The sequence below is a fragment of the Homalodisca vitripennis genome, chromosome 5 (assembly GCF_021130785.1).
Source record: "Homalodisca vitripennis isolate AUS2020 chromosome 5, UT_GWSS_2.1, whole genome shotgun sequence".
Taxonomy (NCBI): Eukaryota; Metazoa; Arthropoda; class Insecta; order Hemiptera; family Cicadellidae; genus Homalodisca; species Homalodisca vitripennis.
This window is the reverse complement of record NC_060211.1, coordinates 97,067,504-97,090,497: the sequence shown is the minus strand read 5'-3', so window position 1 is coordinate 97,090,497 and position 22,994 is coordinate 97,067,504. Positions and strand designations below refer to the sequence as shown.

General features: G+C 32.5%; 1 protein-coding gene across 1 annotated transcript in view; it reads left to right on the top strand.

The window, feature by feature from the left end:
• Positions 1 to 15,448: 15,448 nt before the first annotated feature.
• Positions 15,449 to 22,994, top strand: part of LOC124363558 (sentrin-specific protease 8-like) — a 61,435-nt gene continuing 53,889 nt past the window's right edge. Inside the window, exon 1 of the mRNA XM_046818811.1 lies at positions 15,449 to 15,932. Within this exon, the coding sequence (XP_046674767.1) occupies positions 15,449 to 15,932 (484 nt within the window). The remainder of the gene's footprint in view (positions 15,933 to 22,994) is intronic.

Here is a 22,994-nt window from a genome sequence, read left to right as displayed (position 1 = left end):
TCTTGGCACACTTAGGCACACGAAAAATACGTTAGTGTATCATTTGGAGATGACTGAACTCATTTGAATAATAAAAGTGTTTACATTTAAAAGTTGACACCGACTTGTTACACAAAACATTCCCTCTGGAACACCGTGCAGTTTTCTTTTTGTCTTCTTTCCAACTTTACCTTAATTGTGTTTTGCAATATGAGATAATTGCTTTAATTTCGATAATTGAATATTCATACAAAGATTAAAAAATGTATAATGCCAAGTGGAAATCTATTTGTTTGAAATTCTTAACAACTGACATTTACACTGGAATTTTTAAACTCGAATACTACAGTTACTATTGGTAAACAAAAAGTTATTCATATTCAAATATTATTTCAATGGACTTCGGCGAATAAAGGATGCGGCTACCCAGTGAATGGAAGTGATGTAGTATCCTGCAGATAACATTAATTGTAGCTGTATAATGAGCTGAATGGCGAGTGACAGGGAGCTGTAAATGTGTAATTAACCGCCAGGTGCGCTGTCATATCGTCAATGAGAGGCGCACTACAACAGCTGACAGGCTCGCTAATGTCAGTTGTACCTCGAAATTGAGTTTAAGGACTTTCATGGATAACGTTCATTCTGACAATGTTCAGTTCTGTGGGTTACATTCAAACTCAACTGGTCAAATTAAAATATTATAATGTACTGCCATGATCCGTCCATTTATTTGAATTTCGAATATTTAATGGATTTGTGTCTGTTATGAATGTTATAGTATTTAATTTATTGATTTTTCGTCAAAAATAAAATGGCTTATACATAGTGAGTAATAGATATATAAAAAAGTGTTTCAATAAAATATACATTCAAAGATTAGGACTTATCGAACTATGAATAATGAATACTCCACATTAAGAATGGTAACAACTTTTATATTCTACTGAAACTATTGGTAGACGACATACAAAACCAAAGCTCACACTCACGCGTTGGGTTGGAATTATTACCCAATCAGTAAGAAGGTAGGATATATATATATATATATATATATATATATATATATATATATATTCCATCTCAAGTAAAAGTATTCAATTCAAATTTCAATGTTTCATACATAAATAATACTGGATTGCAAACTAGTTTTGATATAAACTAATAAAAGAGAAGATTTTCCTATACTGTAGGATCAAAAAAATCTTTTATTTGGAAAAAATATTCTTTGCGATGCATTTTTTTAAAATTTATGATTTGTACAAAACTATTTGAATTGTATAAAATACAACATACTTAATGATGTATTCTATGATTATTACATGATATCAGTATGAGCGAATATATTTTGTTATGTTGAAAAGGATATAAATTATAGTATAGTAAACAAGGTAGGAGTATATCATACCAAGTGTCGTGTAAAAAGTTTTGCCTAGGTTGTATAAAAAGGTTGCTTCTTTATAGCTCATTTAAGTTTTGTAATGTTTTCAGACAGACAACCAAATGAAATGTTTTACTGACGCTCAGTCTCATTGACATGCACCATCATAGAGCTCATTCTCGTCTATGGAAATGAAGTTTCATGCACAATCAAAACTCTGCAGCTGAAATCGTTCTGAAATACCTTAAGGAGTTTCATGTAAATGATTCATATAATTCTATTAAATGTTTGTACAAATGTATTTACTCTGCGATTTTCTCGTTTCAATCATGGTTGCCGATAAAGCTCAGCCAAACCCCATAAAGTGACATGCTACATCGTCTAAACCAATGTTGTCTATATAAACATTAAGTTTTAAGCAAACTATCATTTCTATAGGCCAGTTCGTTCTCGAGATATCGTGAAAACAGAAAAAAGAAATTAATATATTTTAGCGCATTGAGTAATAGGCTTTTCTAACGCTCAAGCAATAATTTTTGGTAAGTTCACAGAAACTATTTTAAGTAGAGAAGTCGTTTAAAACGCTTAAACAATATTTAAATAAAATCCTTTACACTTTGGAGAAAGTTTAAAACGTTGGAATAAGTACACCTATTTATATTAACAGTTCGTTTAGATATTTTCTTACCTCTATTGCTATTTCCCTTATTTTACCACCTTACTGTCAGTTCGTAAAGGAAAACCATGATTTTTTCAATTATGGTTTTTAAGGATTATTTCCGCAGAGAAGACTCGCAATGTGGTTTTATACTACTTGGGCAAATTGAACTTTTACTGCACAAGTCAACAATGAAGTTCAAGCAATCAAATGCGTATACCAAGATTACAAGATTACTCTGCTAACGAAAGAGTACTGAGATAATAACGGTGGAAATATTTCACTGAAGCTATAAATAGTGTAACTGAAACCCATAGTACGCAATTAACTGTTGTGCACACAATAAATAATTTCCAAGATACCGCTCACCATTTCATCAAAACTGTACTAATAATTTAGTGATGGAGTTTGATTAAAATGTATCAAGCATTATAATGATCTTCCTATTGAACACTTTTTAAGTATATAAAATATAATGAATAAAATTAAATTAAAATATTAAAAATAACCCTTTAAAGCATGTAAAACCAAATTCAATATGTTCTATAATCTGAAAGATACCGTTCAGGAAATTCAATACATTACTCCTTAAATGTCACTAAACTCAAAATTTGTTGCAAGTAAAATTCGAGCAAATACCACCTATTTCGAAAATAAGTGATGCAACTTGTAATTAATTATTACAAAGTGTTTGATTCTGTTTAATGATACAAAAAGTAAATAGCATCAAGTTTCCAGTTCACGTTACAATCTCGAAACACACAACTACTGTCAATATTGGACATGAGTTGAGTGTGTAAACAAATTAACTAAAACACATCATAACCATTACGTAGGCTATACTGATCTTCCTCAAAGAGATGGGACTAATTATTAGTATTTAGGTCTAATTGAACCCTATGCTTGTCGATATATAAATAAACGAAATTGTTAAGATAACATGAACTGCTATTTATAAAAACAATTAAGTTTTAATTTACTATAGTTCATTTTTTGAAACATATTACTTCTTCAAGGCTTTTTTCCGAAACTCTTAGAATTTCACTGATAGTGCCTTATTGTCAGAATGAAGATAAACAACTTTTATAAATCATACAAGAACTGTTTCGTATTACATTACCGGTATAGAGATTGTATTGTATAGCACTCATATAAGAACTGTGATAAACAAGTAATGCAATGCATACTGACGCGTTTAAAGCAATATTTGGTTAAATTCGACAATGGAAAGGGAAAAAACGAGTTTTATATTTCTCATTGAACTCGCGTGGTATCGGCCCTCTCTTTATTTGTGACAGGAAATTGAAAGCTCTCGAACAATCCTGGCTCTGACGGCGCATCAAAAACTCATCGAACCTTCCTAATGTGAATAGATTGACATTAGAATTCGTCTTTTGTTTAGCATCATGGAAATAAGCAACTAAAATGCTATACACTAAGCAGTGTGAAATTTGTTGAGTATTGGAATCACTATCTTAATGTGTATGCATTACCCACAAATGTTTAATTAAGCAAGTCAATTAATATTGTTGGATTTTGAAACTAAGGAAGTTTACTAATAAGAGTGAAGTGTACAATATTCAATTTAAGACGCGGTAGTTATTTCAAACATAGAGTAAAACTAACAATCGTAATTGGTTATATAATATTATATAATAAATTACTTGCATAAAATGTTTACGATAGTTACATATTAATTTGTTACTTAAGAAAGACAAATATTAATCTTTAACTAAAAACATAGATGCAATAGAATTTTAATCAAACATTATTTAGATATTTCTGAATAAGTACTGAAAATTTTCGGCAATTGAAAAGATTGAATTCGCCTTACTTTTTCCTAATAAATGATACTATTATCAAAATAGAAGATATCTAACCATTCTTTGTTAAATTGTTTAGAAAAATACTGCTTTCGTTCTCGTTTGCTATCCTATTCTGATTATCATTCTCTTTGAAATACTGCAGTTACGTACTAGGAATATGGCTTAAATAGTTCACTAATTTGAAATTCTAAGAACTATATGTTTTCCTAACTTCCATCTACCAATAGTCGGCTGACAGGTAAGATAAGCTCAATCTATAATTCTCTTCTTATTTTAATCTATGTAGTATAAGAAAGCCTACTTTATTACCTTTACAGGAAAGAGAACTGTCCTATATTGTCATATTAGAGTGTACAAGAAGCCTCATTGGTTAAAGTTTGCTTGTGTTAGGGTCAAGGTAGTCCGACATATTAGAACACAGTAATGCATGTGTGTGTGTGTGTGTGTGTAGTATCATTTCTTGTGTAATAATTTTTCTATCGAAACTAGTTTTTATTAAATAAGTTTTTTAAATTTGTTATCCTTAAATCGTAGAATTTACATGTTTTGCTTTATATATTTCACTACATTCTAAAATATATCTAAAACTAATTATTTGACTTTTGTTAAATGTTTCGAGAAAAGGACAGATTTTTCCTTTGCAGGACTAATTTTTCTATTTGCACAAGTATATTTTCAATATCGTAGATATTTTTTTAGGATAATTTACCAGAAAAATCATTTATTTTTTTATCTTTTTATTAAAGGATAGTTGAATTATGAATGATTTGAATTGTTATGTAATTAATACCAAAAGTTAATAGTTCAAAATATTTAGAATTTTAAATTGTATACATAAAATTTTATATAAAAACTATGATCGATCCTGAATAGTTTGAGAATATAAATTGAGATATTTATGTGTATAATTTGCTCATTATTTACGGCACCAATAAGTAATTTATATTAAATATACATTCATTGATCCCATATAAAACAAATCAACTTTTTATACAGTTCCGATTGTAAAAGTTTATATTCAATACCAAATGTTCAATTTCAGTTTTAAAGTACGCCATTTCATGAATTGATAGCCATATTTAGGTATAACATAAGTAAAATCACCTGTAATTTTTTAAGTGGACAAACTTTCAATCAATAAATTCTAACTTAATTGAATAAGAAAGAATTATGTTTTGTTCCATTTGATCTGAGCATTTTTATACTATTCTTACATTTATTTGTAAATGTTCTGTTTGCTGGTAATTTGATATTTCTATGATATGTGAGATTAAATATTAATTGGATTTTTAAAGATATTTTATTATTTGTAACTTGAAATTAATACTCCCCAAATAAGGTTTTACCATGAAATTAATGAACAAAACCGTTATAAAAGGAAAATACACATAAGGAAATATAAAGTCCTTGTCATAAGCGTCTCAGCTGTAATCTAATCCTAGCGTTGCAAGTGAAGGCCGACTAAGTCGAGAGATCGCGGAAAGACACAGCCCAAACAATACCCTCATAACGTTGGATCCTGTGCATGGCCGCGCCCTCATAATAAGCCCTCATTACAGCTGCTATTGTTTCAGTGCTGAGTACAGGAGACATCACTGGGTCCAACCCTACCTCTGTAATAAATGCATCACTGACGCTCGCTACTTCTGCAGCCTTCCATTTGTAGTTTAGAAAATTTGAAAAATATGATTCTTCATAGTATTATTAGTTATGAAATTGGAAAATATGATTTTTCAATATTAGTAGTAGATTATTACAACATCCATGCTCCAGTCCGATCTTCTTTACAAGATGTTTACTTTCGACAAGTTTTTAAAATTAAATTAATTGTAAGTATTTCAAACTATCTAAACATTAAAAATCATATGCGTGATGTCCAAATAGTCATTGGGAATATTTTCATTTCACTTTGCGAGAATTTAATTTCTAGAAACGATAAAAGTTTCATATGTTGAGAAAAAGCAACACCTATCGATAACTTAACAAACTAATACAGTGCCTCCAACTAAACTTACTGTGCCTTTTAAGAAATTATATGTATACAAATTTGGTTTCGCTTTATTACAATGCAATAAAATCTGTATTTGAGTGAAAAATAAATTATTTTCAGGTATTAATTCTAAAGCAAAAGTCTCTACAAATAAATTTGATTTGATTAAGAATTAAAATGCATTGTTATCTGATACAAAGCTGCTACTGAAATAACTAAAGTTATGGTTCTAAATATACATGTAATACAGTCATTTACTTTCGAATGTTACTTTTAAAATGTCATTTCGATGTAAATGACGGACAACTATCACATATATTACGCATTACATATGTTTCAGTGGGTTAATGTATAGTGTAAAAGAGAAATTGAATATAGTTTAAAATGTAAAGTATTGGACATCTTTACTTAAGCTACTCTGAAGTAAATTAAATAGCACTAAATAAATAAATAAAACAAAAATGCTTTTTATTGTGAGCGTTTCCAAGAAATAATTCAATGTTAAGCATCACATTTCTGACTAATATTATTACTAAATAAGTAATGCTCATCGGCTAGACAGGTGCAACACCTCATAAATTTTAATCTGGAAAGATTTCTTGAACTTTCAATGGAGGATGTTATACATGGTTGGGCTGAAATAAGAGAAGCTTCTCCAACGCAACTTCAGCGTCTCTTTTCGGAAGCGAAGCTTTTTATCATGCCGGTTACTACGCTTGGAGACTTATGCCAGAATCGCAATCTCTTGTACAAGTACTGCGGCTCTCCAGACTCTAGAACGTTATGCATCATGCAGTTAGTCAACAACCACCACAGAGTTTCCATTTGAATCATATTAGCATCAAGCAGATAGGAGGTCACGTATTGAAAAAGTTTCAAATTGAACACATAGCGTAAAGCATTTTGTATTCTCTAAATTCCTTTGGTGTCCTCCCTCGATATATTGTTGCCATAAGCGACATAGAAATAATAGAATACTGAAAGAACCAGTGACTCCGTGATCTGCAACTTAAAGATTCAGGAAGCGTGTTTCTAAATCCATACAGACCTTTCGGTCTGCCTATAACTTGCTGAATTGCGTGTTGTAAGAATTACGTGCTGATAAGAATAAGTGCGTTATGTAACTACCAGGAATGGTAATACTGTCTTGTACACTCTTTGCAGCTTCTCAAACATCGAATTAGGGCCAGAGAGAGAGAAGTCCACGATCGGCTCAAAGTGTAACCTGGTAGATATATCTATGATCTGCAGTTGCCATTGCTGAATGAGTAACTTTAAGACCTGAACTATCCTAACAATACTATTGAAAGAGCAGATAACTACGATATAGAGGAATAAGAAGAAATGTTCCATGAGTTGAAGCGAAGCCGATGCTTCAAAGGAGCCTTCACTATCTAATCTAGATAGAAGCGGAACATGTCATCTACCTTCTTCTTACAGCCACTAACATGATGTCTACGCCGAGATAATACAGTTTCCCAGTGACTATCATCTACAGAATTGTATTTTCCTTAAGTAAGAAATGTTGAGACTATCACTCTCTTGGCCATCAAATATTTCCTTTGGTAATATGAGGGTACATACTGAACTTATCTGGATAAAAGGCGAATTTTAGTGATTTGAGAAACACACGTCTTCTACTATGAAATCCACTAAATTATTTAAGAATTCTACTAGAGTGAATACTTGATTAAGAGCTTATTTTGTGTGAATTTCTTCACTAAACTCGTCTTTATAGCCAGTATATGTTCAAACCATGTTTTAAATTTGTGTTAGTTCTAGATCAGGTAAACTTTAGAATCATGAAGGAGATCATATAAGATTGAATTTCGTGAGTGTTCTCCAAAATTTGCTCTTACCTGTTCTTTTTTACTGAGTGATCCAAAATTCTCATAGGTTTTCAGAGTTTTGTTGAACGTTCTGGGAAATCATACTTCAAGCTCAAAATCGTAAATCACCATACATCAGATATGATTTGTTTGTTTTTTAATTTACTCTATGGCCAGATTCTACTAATTACTAACTCTCAATAACCAAGGTGTGCAAACAATCTGGTGTTTAAGAAAGACATATTTTACAAAACGAGATTTTTACTGAGAGATCCAAAATCCTCATATGTTTTCAGAGTTTTGTTGAACGGTCTGGAAAATCATACTTCAAGCTCAAAATCTTAGATCACCATACATCAACTATGGTGTGTTTGTTTTTTAATTTACTCTATGGCCAGATTCTCCTAATTACTAACCCTCACTAACCAAGGTGTGCAAACAATCTGGTGTTTAAGCAAGACGCCCACATCCGGGTGGTGGGATTAGACAACACTCGATAAACAGTACAATATAAAATAGTTATTACTTAATGTAGACAAATAAATAGATTCTGAACAATAATTTTGTTCTAAAACATTCAAATTCATCCTATAAGGGGTATTAAATCGCAAGATACTTCGTAAGCATAAAAAAATATGTCTCATTCTAAATATAAATTTTATTTTAAAATAAAACTTTATACTTAAGATTATTAGTTTGTTAACCATATCCTTAGTTATGTCTTTAGCAGATTTTTTTCCATTTGAAAAAATATATAGGTTACTTAGTTGTATTAGGAAAAAATAGGCATTTTAAAGACCTTGAAGTTTTATTTTGGGTTTTAATATTAGTACGGAAATCAGCAACATGCTATATAAGTAACAATATAATTTGAAAACTGTATAGACCAAAATTTAAATTTTTATTTAAGGTAAATTTCATCACTAGCTGCCACAAAACTGCCTTAACAATTGCTCACCAGAAAACATAAACAGTATAAAAACCCCTACTCAGAATTCGATAAATTGATTTCGACCAATGACATGGACCAAAAGTGATGGTCGATGCAACAACTGGAAATTGAAACGGCGACAGACAGACGATAAGTCCCGTGGTTGTGGAGTGGACAGTCAAACGATAAATTGAACTGTTATTATTTTTATTTTCCAATCTAGTTCAGCTGAGTTATGGGTATTAATTTGTATTGAATCATATTGATGGAAAAACATTTGATTTCTCTCTTTGACGAAACTTTCAGATAGCATAATATGAGTCATATAATTCTGGTGCATTATACTGACTCATTTTTAGAAGCCGCACCAACAACCAATGACAAAGTAGTATTGAAGGACAAAACGTAAGGAAATATACAGAAATTCCCTTTTACCTTTTTACCTCTACAGTAAATGGCATTCTTCCATGGATGAAGAGGAATCTGCAACCCAAGCTCCAAGTCTCTAGGATCTTTAAAAAAATTTATCTCTTAGATGGGCAGTTGGAAGGACAAACAGACATTCGGACAGCCCTCCAAATAAATAGGGGTTCCTTGCAACATGAGAAACTCATGCACCAAGTTTCTAGTTTCTATTATCTTTTAATCGAGTGTTATGGTACAGTGGGATAGACAATAATTATGAGGCCCATGCGTTTAAAAATCCCAAAGGTCTGGAACAACCAACCAAAGGTGGAGTGATGTCAGAGGCCAGCACATGCCAAAGTGTCGAGTCCTGCTCGTGAGCGAGGGCTGCCAGGGGAGGTTCTATACACCGAGAACTGCCACAGGCCTATATATTTAGATGTCTTAGTATAAATCAATAAAAATTCAGTTAATATGTATAATTAGAGAGTTAAAGTAAAGGAGGAAGCGTAATTTTCAATGAAATACGTATAAAACATTGCTAATTAAAGTACAGTAAAGTAGTACGATAAAGCTATTATTGGATCGTGTGGCAGACGTTTGTGCCGTAAAACTAGATGATTTGCATATAGTGATACCGTTTTAAATGTTTGTGCTTGAAGTTGAAATTCGTTTGGATCTTTTACTAATAACCCATTTTGATTCATTATATGGAATATTGGTTTTTTATTTTATTTCAGAGTTCACTCTATAATATTTCAAATACTTTTATGTAATATACTGTATAATTACTTTTAATATCGTTTTCCATTACATAGGGCGCAATGAGTATGTTAGGAGTGACCAAAGGTGGTAGAGTTAAATATGTTACCTTCACATAGTTACATGATCAAGAGTGAAACACTTAAGAGTGAACATTATTGCCTCTTTTTTGTCAAAACCAGCTGATTTGGTTTTTATAATTTTAATGAATTAAACATGCGACTTAATGAGTCATATAGGGATAGAAAATTAAAGTAATATAAATTTAAAAAGGTACAATATTTTCTTTTAGGCAGTATATTTAACATTGGCTGGAAGGTTTAAAATAAAGCAATCGACCAGTGTAATAAGTTATGAATCTATAGTATAGTGGAACCAGAAAAATAAATTGTTTACTATTGAGTAAATATTTAATTTGTTAATTAAAATAAGAGTTAAAATAATTCGGTCACCAATTGAATTCATCTGAATAAACCAGGATCTAAAATTTGAGTGGTTTTTGAGTTTTGGTTTGGCTAAGAACTCTATAACTCATAAATGTAAACATCTCGCAGTCCAAATTCTTTAAAAACCTTATCTTATGTAATTTTAATCACTATTACAAGCGTACAGAAAGGTTTTCAGACTTAATTTGATTGAGTACTAACATTATACACGCTCATCGTAATGCAATGTTAATAGTAAATATATAAAAAATGTATAGTCCAATCCGTATAATTAACCTGGGAAAGAGTTTACCGAGTTGTTTAATTAATCATTATCGAAAATCTTGGTGTATGTCTGAATTTTATTCTTTGAAGACCTCTCCATAGTTACATTTCTTAGAGTTTATTTCCATATTTTTATGTACACAATGAGTTATTATGAAATTTAATAGGCATACTTATAATAACGACTAAGGAGTCATTAAAAGAATTACAGTTAAGTTTAAAAAATGCATTAGAAATATTAGTTACAACTGATAGGTTTACTTGTAACCTTCCTCACCCAAACGCGGAAAAATAGCTTACTCAGTAAAGAATAAATTTGTATTAATTACGTTGATTAAAATTGAAAACTTCATAAAGTTTAAAAAAGTATTACCTTAAATTTGAATATAAATTACCACTAGAAGCGTGGAGCGTTGGTAACACATATTGCTTTGGCAACGTAATTCGCAGGTAAATGTAGGAGAGCACATTGTTCCGCCAGTATCTCCAGTGAAGGGGACCCCTGTAATCTAATTTGACTCGCTTTGGTTGGCTACTAATGGAGACGGTATTTATTAGTAACACAAAACTTAATGTGTTTTACATTAACACGGTTAACCTCTAGCGGAGAATGGGATTGTAGTTGTTTAGGTTTGTTTGATCTTTCGCAACCCCTTCGCAATTTATTAGCCAACTTAATCCTTTAAACGGGAAACGAGTGTTTTTTTCAGTACAGATTATACTTTATGTATAAACGATAACAGGGGAAATAATATTAATCTATTTTTACTTTAAATTAGTAACTTTTTTCTGTTAATGATCTATAATTTACATTAGTTTTTATAAGGCATTTACTTATCAAAATTAACAATGACGAGTACAGTTATTTGCATCACTTTTTAAGTTGTAATGAAAAATAAAAAATCAGCTTATCATCAATATCAGAATATAAACCTCATTGCTTGCCATAGGCTAAATCATGATTTTCGTTGTTGTAAGTTTTTGTGTAAATTTTATAAGGGAATTTATTGTGTCATATTTGTAATATTGATGTAATAAAACACCATAACATTTGTAAGATCAAAGAAATAAAGTTTGAAATCCAGAACACACCTAACAACTGTATCACGGCTTTTAACTGTACATAATAAGCACTCGAATACTTTCACAGGTATTTACCAACTCCTATGATAGTGCTCTGGAAATAGAGGGAATGCCTTCTGTCACCTGAAAATAATTAGAGGCTTCTTACGACATAAAGCAGTTTTATTCATGCTTATGGTTTTGAACACGAAAGGGAATTCGGTTTGTGTCTATTGGCGTACACAATATGTCCAAAGAAACGTTACAGCGTACTTGTACATATATGGTACAAAAACAAAATTTTACAGAAGAAGTTTGTAAGTCAAAGGTTATTGACATAAAAAGTTATTTATTCACATTGTTTCGTGGGAAATATATTTAAACAATGTGAAACCTTCTGCTTTGGTTGTGTAATTTTCACATGCCTTGTTTTGGCAACTTAATATTAATAGTTTTTATTTTAGTTACAAAGATGTCAAAACTTCTTAGCCTTTTCTTATTCACCACTGTCAGAATCGAGTTGATCTTCAAACCATACTTCATCAATATTCTATGTAATTATGCTTCTGTAAGTTTTCTGTTAAGAGAGTGGTAGTTCTTATAAATAAGATTCAACACTTAAAAGATCTGTCTTTTTCGGTAAATTAATGTTCACAGGAGCACAGGATTAGAAATGCTCTTGAGTTTTCCTCCTGCCTGTCAATTCTGCGAAGAGTATCATCGTCCAAGTCAGTGCATATTAATGCTTTAAAATGATCTTAAGCCAATTTACCTTTCATCTTCTATGTCACACTATGTGACTCGCTTTATGAGAAATTTACCCTTTTGGTAAAGTTAAGAGTAAACTCAAAACCGTCTTGTGTAATTTCGGTCACTTGGAATTGCTTCTTTCCTTTGACACTTCTGACAAATTGATACCAGTCTCTTGAATTTTGAAGTAGTGTCCTACAAGTTTTTTTAGTAGAATGTCACTCTGTTACTCCGAGGTTGATCACTGCCACACTCTAGTCTTGTATGTCCAAACAACAAGAACTTTTGACTCATTATATTTAATGAAGCTTTCTGATTCATGACAAAAAAACATTCCTGCCGGGTTAATATTTTGATTTCTCTCCTAATTCACTCTGAATATGTCACAACATAGGTAACTCTCTCAGCCAGCCCTATCAACGTAATAAACAAACAAAAGGCGGTTTAATCTGATATTCCACTTCCACCTGATTCAAGTACGTATATGTAGCATTCAACAGAGTTGTCAGAAGTACATTTAAAAATCTTGAGTTTTTATATACAAACCATTCTCTTTTAATAAGCGATATTAGTTGAGAGTTGCGTTGCAGAATGGACTTGCTACAACCAAATATTGTTTTTATTACTATCTTTTGCAGATCGTTTGTCTTTCCTCTTGCTTTCATAAGCCTTTGTAGCTTTGAGTAACGGAGCTTCACGTTCTAGTGACAGTCTTTAACTTTGTTTGTTGATTTTCTCGTGCCTTTTCTTGTTTAACAAATCGTAATAAGTCTTGACATGTTAAGAAAGGGTTGTTTGAACTTTTAAAGGATTTTGAGAGATCAAAACATCTCTGAATACACCATACCCTACAGTATCAATGTCACACTTTTCATTTCCACGTATTTGTAATCTTGAAAATTGTTTCATACTCAGTTAGCTACGAGGATAAATTTTACCTCTTCGCGAGTAGTGACTAGTATGTCTTGAACACAACTCAATGTAGTACTCTACTTATTTACTTTCTTCAGTTTTTGTTTGCAGGAGATGCCTTCCTCTACTCTCATTCCCTTACATAATCAGTTTTTAGTATCTTTAATTTCTGAATTACTGCATCTACCTTTCCTCTACTAACACCATGTAATACCATAAATATTCTTATTCCTTTGGTTCTTTTACTTATAGTGTAAGCTGTAGATATTAATTCGTAATGCTTTTTTGCTTAATCATATCCTCTAACTTTCTTCTCATCTTTTTACTGCTACGATTCTCCTCCTTACTCCAAAAAGTTTATCTTAAACATTCCTTTTATTCATTTATTTCTTTGAAATAAATAATTTGTTGATACTTAGTTATTTCCTCAAAGCGTTTTTGTTTGCAAAATTGAAGAACAGGTGGTTTTTTTCTAACATTGACTTTCTATTAGTGAAAGACAACGCTATTTCTTTTTCCTTTTTTCTTCATCTTCTCATACATTTTTTCTCTTCTCCCCTTTGTTGAATGCACAAGATCTTTAATGTCACATCTATGGTCTCCTTATTTGACAAAAAACATGTTAAATTATAGTAATTTACCGTTTATTTCTTTTTCCTTCTTACTTCATCTTCTCATACATTTTTTCTCTTCTTCCCCCCTTTGTTGAATGCACAGGATCTTTAATGTCACATCTATGGTCATATTATTTGACAAAAAATGTTAAATTATAATAATTTACCGTTTATAACGTAAATGTTGTTGACACTTTAAATATCTTTGAATGACACTGATCTCCACAGCCAACATGTCACAAAACCTTCCAGTAACATAACTTCAAAACTGTCAGGAAATTATTTTTGGAACACGTTATATGTCAAAGGTATGAAATTAAATATCAATTATTAAGATCACTAAACATCATATGGCTATCATATCATATTCTGCTTGTTTCACTAAACGATGGCAACTGTCCGGAAAAAAATCCTGTTTCCTTCATATTCTGCTCATTTAATTAATTCGATCAATGATTTTAAAAAGTGGAAAATGTGATAGGGGACATATTAAATTTTTCAATCATATAAAACTGAAAGACATATCAAATTTGGACCTAGGTCAAAGCTATTTCATCATTATATCTAGGACAAATTTAATTTTACTATACTGTAGATTTTGATATACGAAATACGGTATGTGATAACTACATTTTGCCGAAAAACTTACATATCAGCTTTTTATATTACCCACTAACTATCGATATTAAAATGAATGTTTGCAGTTTTAAAAGTTTTAATATAAATAGAGTTAGCCACTATCAAATTAAACTTAAGGAAGTGTCTTCCACAGCTTGATGACTAAAGCAGGTTTTGTAATGTTTGAAAATAGGTTTGGAACTCCTCTTCTACCTTTATATAAGAATCCAATATGATAAATTTCGAAAATGGTCCACTGGGAGTCAGTTTCCGGACCAGAGAGTTGTCCACTTTGGGGAGAAAGCGTAAACTCTCAAGCCGACGCGTCGTAACGTCAGGCATTCGTTGAACGTGGTAACGCTAATCTGTACAGTATATATTTTTTGGATTTTTACTTTCAAAATACAACAATTGTTGTGATAATCTACTACGTGTGTTTGTGTGTAGATAGAATGGTGTACATGCGCATTTTGTATCCGTAGTTATAATTACAGAGTTGCTTCCAATGAAGTTTTGTATTTTACGGATAAAAAACGAGCTTGAAATTACATTTGTATGTTGAATCTAGAAGGATGATAAATAGAAGGTAACATGACAGCTGAAATAGAAATTCATGACCATTCACAAAGTGATTAATCCGGCCTTTTGAAGGACTCCGATGAGACTGGGCGTGGCCTCCCGGCGCCGGTGATCGGTAGCTTCTGAAATGGGAGACAATTGTTAGCGCGCTCCGATGTCAGGGAGTGATGGGGTCGTATAAGTCAAGCTAAGTATCTCATCCGGCGGATGTCATCTGGCCATACACGCCCGCGGCAAGTAAACATCGTATTTCCTATCCTTGGCACATTTTTGAGGTATGCTCCAATTTATACACTTTACTCAATACATATTTTTATCGCGCTCCGATGTTAGGAAGTTATGATGCCGTATAAGTCAAGCTAAGTATCTCATCCGGCGGATGTCATCTGGGCATACACGTCCGCGGCAAGAACATCATCTTTCCTAGCTTTGGCACACTTGAGGCATGTTCCAACTTATATCTCAAACTTCCGACTGGTATAACCTGAGTGACGAGGAGATGAAGATGTACCTAGACCAGATCCAAGTCCCTGGCAACGCAAATAGAATAGATCTTTCTGTCAGCCACTTCCTCAAGATCAACACAGACAGTGAGGACACAGTCAAGATGCGAAGTTCTCTGGCCCTGGACACATACGACTACGTCCTGGCGGCGGTGAACAACCGTGAGGACGAGACGAGAGAAGGCGGAACCCACTGGTCTCTATTAGTGTACACCAGGGAGAGTAACACATACTACCATCTGGACAGCGTGGAGCCCCTGAACTGCCCCCACGCGCAGAGACTGGCAGTAGCGCTTAGTGGTGACCCTGACGTCAACGTGGTACAGATGCAATGCCGTCAATTGAAAAGTGGAGTAGAGTGTGGTGGTTATGTGGTTCACTATATTGAACTTACATGTTCAATGATAGTGAACATCAGCATCAAAGGTGATCGTTGTTTTAACAAAAGCTTTTCAGTAAACAAAATTTACAGCAAAATCAATTGGCTTAAAAACAAAAACAACAAATTAGTTAAAGTATCAAACCATACAACTCCGACCAAAGAAACAAGAAATAAGCTAATTAGTAAAGTAACATTGCTATCTGACAGCCATGGTCGTAATCTACGTCAATTGCTAAAGAATCAGTTAGGTGAAAATTGTGCAGTATACAGTGTTGTGAAGTCAAGTGGCAAGAGTAAGCACATAGTGACTTAGATTACGAGGCGAAACAATTAAGCAACAACGATCGCCTTATCGTTCTGAGTGGTTCGAACAATGTTGAAGAGAAAACTGAATTTAGTGCAAAAGACTATGTAAAAAGAATTGCTGAGAAAACAAAAAATACTAATGTTATTGTCTGTACTGTACCTTTAAGGTATGATAAGCCCCACCTAAATGTCAAAATAATAAAAATAAACATAGAACTAATAATTGAGGCATTGAAATTCGACCACTTGAAAATCTTATCATTAGCAAATATACCACCTAAAAACTATAGCTCTCTTGGTCTACACCTAAACAATTGGGGTAAACACCAGCTATGTAGGGCAATGGTAGACAAAATAAATAAAAAAAGTTTAAACATATAAGCTATGACAATGAAAGGCGTTCTGCTACAGCAAATCTAAATATACCTAGATGTTTTGATATTTCACATAATAATATACAAACTTTAGTAAATGCTGAAAACCTTAAAATATTACACTTAAATGTACAGTATATGAGAGATAAGATAGATTTGATAAATATATTTTTACACATGGAACAGCCTGACTTGGTGGTTTTTAGTGAACATGGCTTGAAAACAGACGAGTTAAAGTCAATTAATTTTCAGCATTATAAAATTATTAGTCAGTTCTCAAGGTCGGAACACAAAAGTAGTGGAGGTTCAGTTATCTTATGTAAAAATGGAATTAATGTAAATTGGATTAATGTAAATAGATTTTCTAAAGAAATGTCACTAGAATTGTCAGGGACTGAAATAATTTTAAATAATGGTGAAAAGATATTTTTGTTTGGTATTTATAGGTCACCTCACTACTCAAATGTAAATATGTTTTTCAAATTGTTTTACCAGTTGTTGTCGAACTATTTGTCAAGTAATAGAAAGCTATGTCTTGTTGTAGGAGATTTGAACTTGAACTGGCTTGTTAAAAATCCTGAAACAAATAGACTAAAGGACCTAATGCGGGAGTTTAATTTAAAGCAATTTGTAAACTCACCAACACGAGAAAACAGACACCTCTTCAACTTTAATTGATCATGTCTTATCGAATATTAACGCTGATATTTTGCAAGTCGACGTAATCGGTACAGGACTTTCCGACCACTTTGCTCAGTTGATTGCAGTTTCACCTCCGAATTCCTCCGCCAAAATTACTCGTTCAGGCCAGCGTTTGCGCTACACCTAATACATGCCCGGAAAATCTGAGAATACTAAACATCTACTAAATAAAGAGTCTTGGGAAACTGTGAAGGATCATTCAAATACCGGAGACAAATTTAGTAGCTTTATTAATATATTTAATCACTATTTTTCGATAGCCTGTCCCATTAAAACAAAACCAAACGTTAAAGGAAAAGGGAAAATTTCCTGGATTACTAAGGGGATAATAATTTCTTCAAGAAAACTTAAAGAACTTGATTATAGGAAAAGAACTAACAAGACTAAATTCTTTTTAGAATACTACCAAAATTATAGAAAAATATACCGAAAGGTTATAAAGGTTGCTAAAGCGGCTTATTTGTACGAACGTCTACGCTATACCGATAATTTAGGTAAAGAAGCGTGGAAAATAATAGATCAAGACAGAAACAGAAAATCTGTTTTGTTACCAGCAGACATGCAGAACCCGGAAATCTTAAACAACTATTTTGCTAATGTTGGTAAACATAAGAGTTCGATGATAACGGAACCGACGGTACAGTCACAATATGATAAAACTTGTCCTAGTACGCTCATGCTGACTCCTACAGACCCCAGAGAAATTTATAAAATAATAATGAAATTTAAAAACTCAAATGCTTCCGGATACGATGGTATATCACATAAACTAGTTCGCCAATGTGCAAATGCCTTATCTATACCCCTTTCGAATGTTATAAACTCCTATATGATGGAAGGTTTCTTTCCGCAGGAAATGAAACAAGCTATCGTACGGCCTATATACAAGGACGGAGATACGGGTCTCCCGTAAAACTATTGACCAATTGCAAATGTTTCAACATTTTCCAAGATATTTGAGCATGTTTTTGCTAATAGACTGCTGGATTTTCTTTTCCATCATAACTTATTATGTAAAGAACAATATGGATTCGTTAGAGGGAAAAACACAGCTTGTGCGATGGCAGAATTTGCAACCCATGCGATCGATGCTTTAGATAAAAAATTTAAATCTGTGGGGGTATTTCTTGATCTTCAAAAGGCATTCGACTGCCTAGATCATGAAGTGCTTTTTGAAAGACTAAGTCGCCTAGGAGTGCGTGGAGTAGCCCTCAACTGGATTAAATCTTTTTTACTAAATAGAACACAAAGTGTTCAGGTTAAAAATGTAAATTCTAATAAATTGGAGTTAAATTTTGGTATTCCCCAAGGCTCCGTTTTGGGGCCGATATTGTTTATCATATATACAAACAGTTTAACAATAAATTTTCCAGAGTTACATATTACAATGCACGCGGAAGATATCGCCTTAATCTTCCAAGCTAAATCAGTAGAGCATATAGAGATAAACTGCTTCTTACAACTAACAAAGTTATATCAATACTTAAATCGAAATAATTTACATGTTAATCCCTCAAAAACCAAAAGTATTTCTATTTCAAATTATTTTAGCTCAGAAATCGATCCACTGATCGTTATGAATGAATTCTAATTGCCTTTAGAATCAGATTGTAAGTACTTGGGATTAATTTTTGATAGTAAATTTACTTGGGAAAAGCACATAGATATGCTATACTCAAAATTATCATCACAATTGTTTTTACTAAGCAGATATTCTCAATATCAAAATTATTTTCTTTTACGACTAATCTACACCTCCCTGATCGAGTCAAGGCTGCGGTATGATATAATAGGGGACGGCTCGATTACTCCACTGATCGTTGGCCCAACGACCCTCCTAAAAAAAAATCATAATTTCTACTACAGAGGATCGTTGGCCCAATGGGGATGGCTCGATTACTCCACTGATCGTAGGCCCACGACCCTCCTGGAAGAAATGTAATTTTTACAGAGGGTAGTTGGCCCAACGACCTTATTTGTTTCATTTCTGTAAATTGTAAATAAAGGGTCGTTGGCCCAACGAACCTTATATGTTTTATGTACTGGTATAGGTTCGTTGGGCCAACGATCAGTGGTGTAATTGGACCATGATTAAATATTAAGCAATATTGTTTAAAGGGGGTCGTTGGGCCAACGAACCTAAGTGAAATGAATCGTACGATGTTCAAAAGAGGGCCGATTACACCACCAGGCGTTGGCCCAACGACCCACGCCGCTACATTAGCTCATTTCAGCGGCCAGAGGGTCGATTAGTCCACTACTTCATTCTCCTTCTCCTTATAAGTCCCCTTGCAAGGCAATGTTTTACTTTTTTAGCACTCCAGTTAATATGTCGTTTTAGTGTTGTTCTCGAGATACTAAATGTATGTAGAAAATATGTCATAACTGATAAAGTAACCACATATATATTAAATACTAAAAATCAAATATATACATATTAGTAGGAGTATGTACTATTATATTAGTATTAGTACCACAAATGCCATTATGAGATGACATTTTGTTTTTATCATTACCTGTTTAATATTTATATAACAAGGTTGATAAAAAGTATAAGTGGTTTAACCAAATATTATATTATTAAATTTCGTTGATAGTTATACTTTGCATGGATAATAAGAAGTCGGTTTAAAATGTAATGAAATCCCGTAAACGTTGTTAGATGCATATGTTTTACAAGTTTAGGAATAATTATAATAGTAATATCATATAACATCTTAAAACTATTTCAAACCCGATTATTTTTCATAATAAAATGTATCGAGAATTATTTTGCATTAAAAAAACCTATTATTGTAAGATTTCTCAGGGTCCATAATCCTTAATATCACGTGAAAATTAATAATTGTTAAACAGTTATAACTACATGTAGAAGCGTTATTTACATATTTTATGGTGTTTTGACATTTGACACAGGTTATTAACATATTATTACACAAGAATGCAATTTTAAACGAACGTTGTGTGTAGGTCGATAGATGAACCACTTTCACTTAAAGATATTTTGTAATAATTTTAATTTGCAATCTTAAATCTTTGGAGTCAAAAAAATTATAAAATACAAACAGCATAACAAGACACACAATGGAAAAATATAACACAAGATTTATACATAAAGAAGAAAATATAGTATTTGTCGATTACTACATTGCCTGTGATATAAAATAATTAAGGTTGACTGAGGTTTTGGGTAGGACGTTATGGTCTTAGCTGAATTATTCAATTAATTCAATTTAAATAATTTCAATAAGATGGATATTCTTTTGAAATAATCTATAATGAATAACTTTTATAAACTATATCTGGACTCCTCCTTCATACAAACACTTATTCATTGATATAGAAAATAATTATGCAATAAATCTACACTATTTAACGATGTGTTATTGTTTGGCCACAATAAAACGATACTGGAAATATATGAGATAAAAATCTAAATAAAAATATATTTTAAATGATCAAGAATTAGTGCAGATTGTTTATACCAGTTTATTCATAAAAATATTTCTATGAAAATATAAATATTTTATATTTTGCTTACGATACTTTGATTGAGCTGCATTACGTTTATAGATTACCTCATATAGAATACCCGGTATAGGATAATGTAATGCCTTCTGTCACATTCCATTAATAATCAACATTAGGCCTACTTCTTCAGAGGCTTCTATTTTAAAGTTGGCAACATATTCTCAATGAAGCTTTAATGATTGATAGTTACCTTTAATATATACTGTAAATGTAGTTTATATCCATCTGAAGAAATGTACCAGATACACGAAAATGTTTAAATGCTTCAGAACATTATACATTGGCTTTTTGAAGAGATTTGGCCAGTTCTTTTACTTGTACATGTATATGTATGTGATAAAAAATCGATACTAATGTAGTTTCAATAAAGATTAAATCACGCTTTTGCCGTTTATACAAATTTTATATAAAACATATATTTGTTTAGTCACGTCAATGATGTAGAATAAATTATAACTAAAAATATATTACGTTTATATTAACCAATGTAATTTTTTCTGTACCGACAAAAAAATTAATAATGTACAAGTTACCTCATACCTGCATTTAATTAATATATTAATTTATAATAACATTTATAGTTATATATATTTTTATTTTTATCAAATGTATTCACGCTCATAATGAAGATAAAATTTCTACAATGCAGGAGGAGCGGCTGCCATTACCGCCTGCCCTTGTCCATAGTGGACTAATCGGTCAGTGGAGTAAATCGACCCTTTTTCACTTGAAATGCAATGTTTTATTTGATCGGGTCGTTGGGGCCAACGACCCAGTGGACTAATCGAACCTCTATAAATTATAAAACGGGTCGTTGGCCCAACGAACAGTGGTGTAATCGAACCTTGCATTCTACAATTTAACTTGTTACTCCAATAGGGTCGTTGGCCCAACGAACCATATACGTTATTAGTATTTGTAAGTAAATTTTTGATCGTTGGGCCAACGAACCTTGATTGTAAATTTACTGTTTAAATTGTAAATACGGTTCGTTGGGCCAACGACCCATTTTAGTTATGTTTTCACTTTATGAAACAAATCAGTCCGATTACACCACTGATCGTTGGGCCAACGACCCACTTATTTTAACTAAACTAATGTTTGGGTCGTTGGGCCAACGATCGGTGGAGTAATCGAACCAGACCCCAGGCTCAGCGTCACGTAGGGAGTTTCTACGAGTATTTTATTTGCAAAAAAGAGCCGTCCGTATAATAGCCGGCGTACGTAGGAGAGCGCCATGTAAAAAAAATTTTTTCAGTCGTATATATTTGTGACCCTCCCGTCTCTATACATTTACGAAATGCTTGTGCACTACAAATTCAAATACGGTTCCATCCAAATTGGTTCGGACGTCCACAATTGCAATACAAGATCCAGCGCTCAACATAGGCAAGTTCCCCACCGACTTCAGCTTAGTGCCTCACTTACCCAGAATATGGGGCCAAAATTATATAACAGGCTACCGCAAAATATTAAAATGGAAAATAATCCTACAAAATTGAAAAAAATTATTATATAACTATCTCATACAGAAAGCTTTTTACTCGGTTTTTTCCGATTAGTAATTTAAAAGTGGCTACAGAAATTGTGAAAAGTTTGAGAAATATTGTTTTATTTAGATATGCAACTTAAACCATATTTTTCTGACGAGTGTAATACAATTATTGTAAAAATTGGCATACTACACAATAAAGAATTTTGATTTTGATTTTTGATATACTTGACTCAATACACATTTTAGCGCGCTCTGATGTCAGGGAGTGACGGGGTCGTATAAGTCAAGCTAAGTATCTCATCTGGCGGATGTCATATGGTCATACACGCCCGTGGCAAGTAAACATCGTCTTTCCTAGGATTGGCACACTGAGGTGTATTCCAACTTATACAATTGACTCAATACACATTTTTAGCGCCCTCCGATGTCAGGAAGTGATGGAGTTGTATAAGTCAAGTTAAGTATCTCATCCGGCGGATGTCATCAGGGGCATACACGCCCGCGGCAAGTAAACATCGTCTTTCACAGCTTTGGCACACTTAAGGCATGTTCCAACTTATACACTTAACTCTATACATATTTGTTACTTTGTTGTGGAAATGTCATGGAGCATCACAGGTTCTCTTCGATATTACTGAAACGTCTTATGTAATGGCCAGCATATTTGTGCTATATAATTCAAATCAATTGTGTTCAAA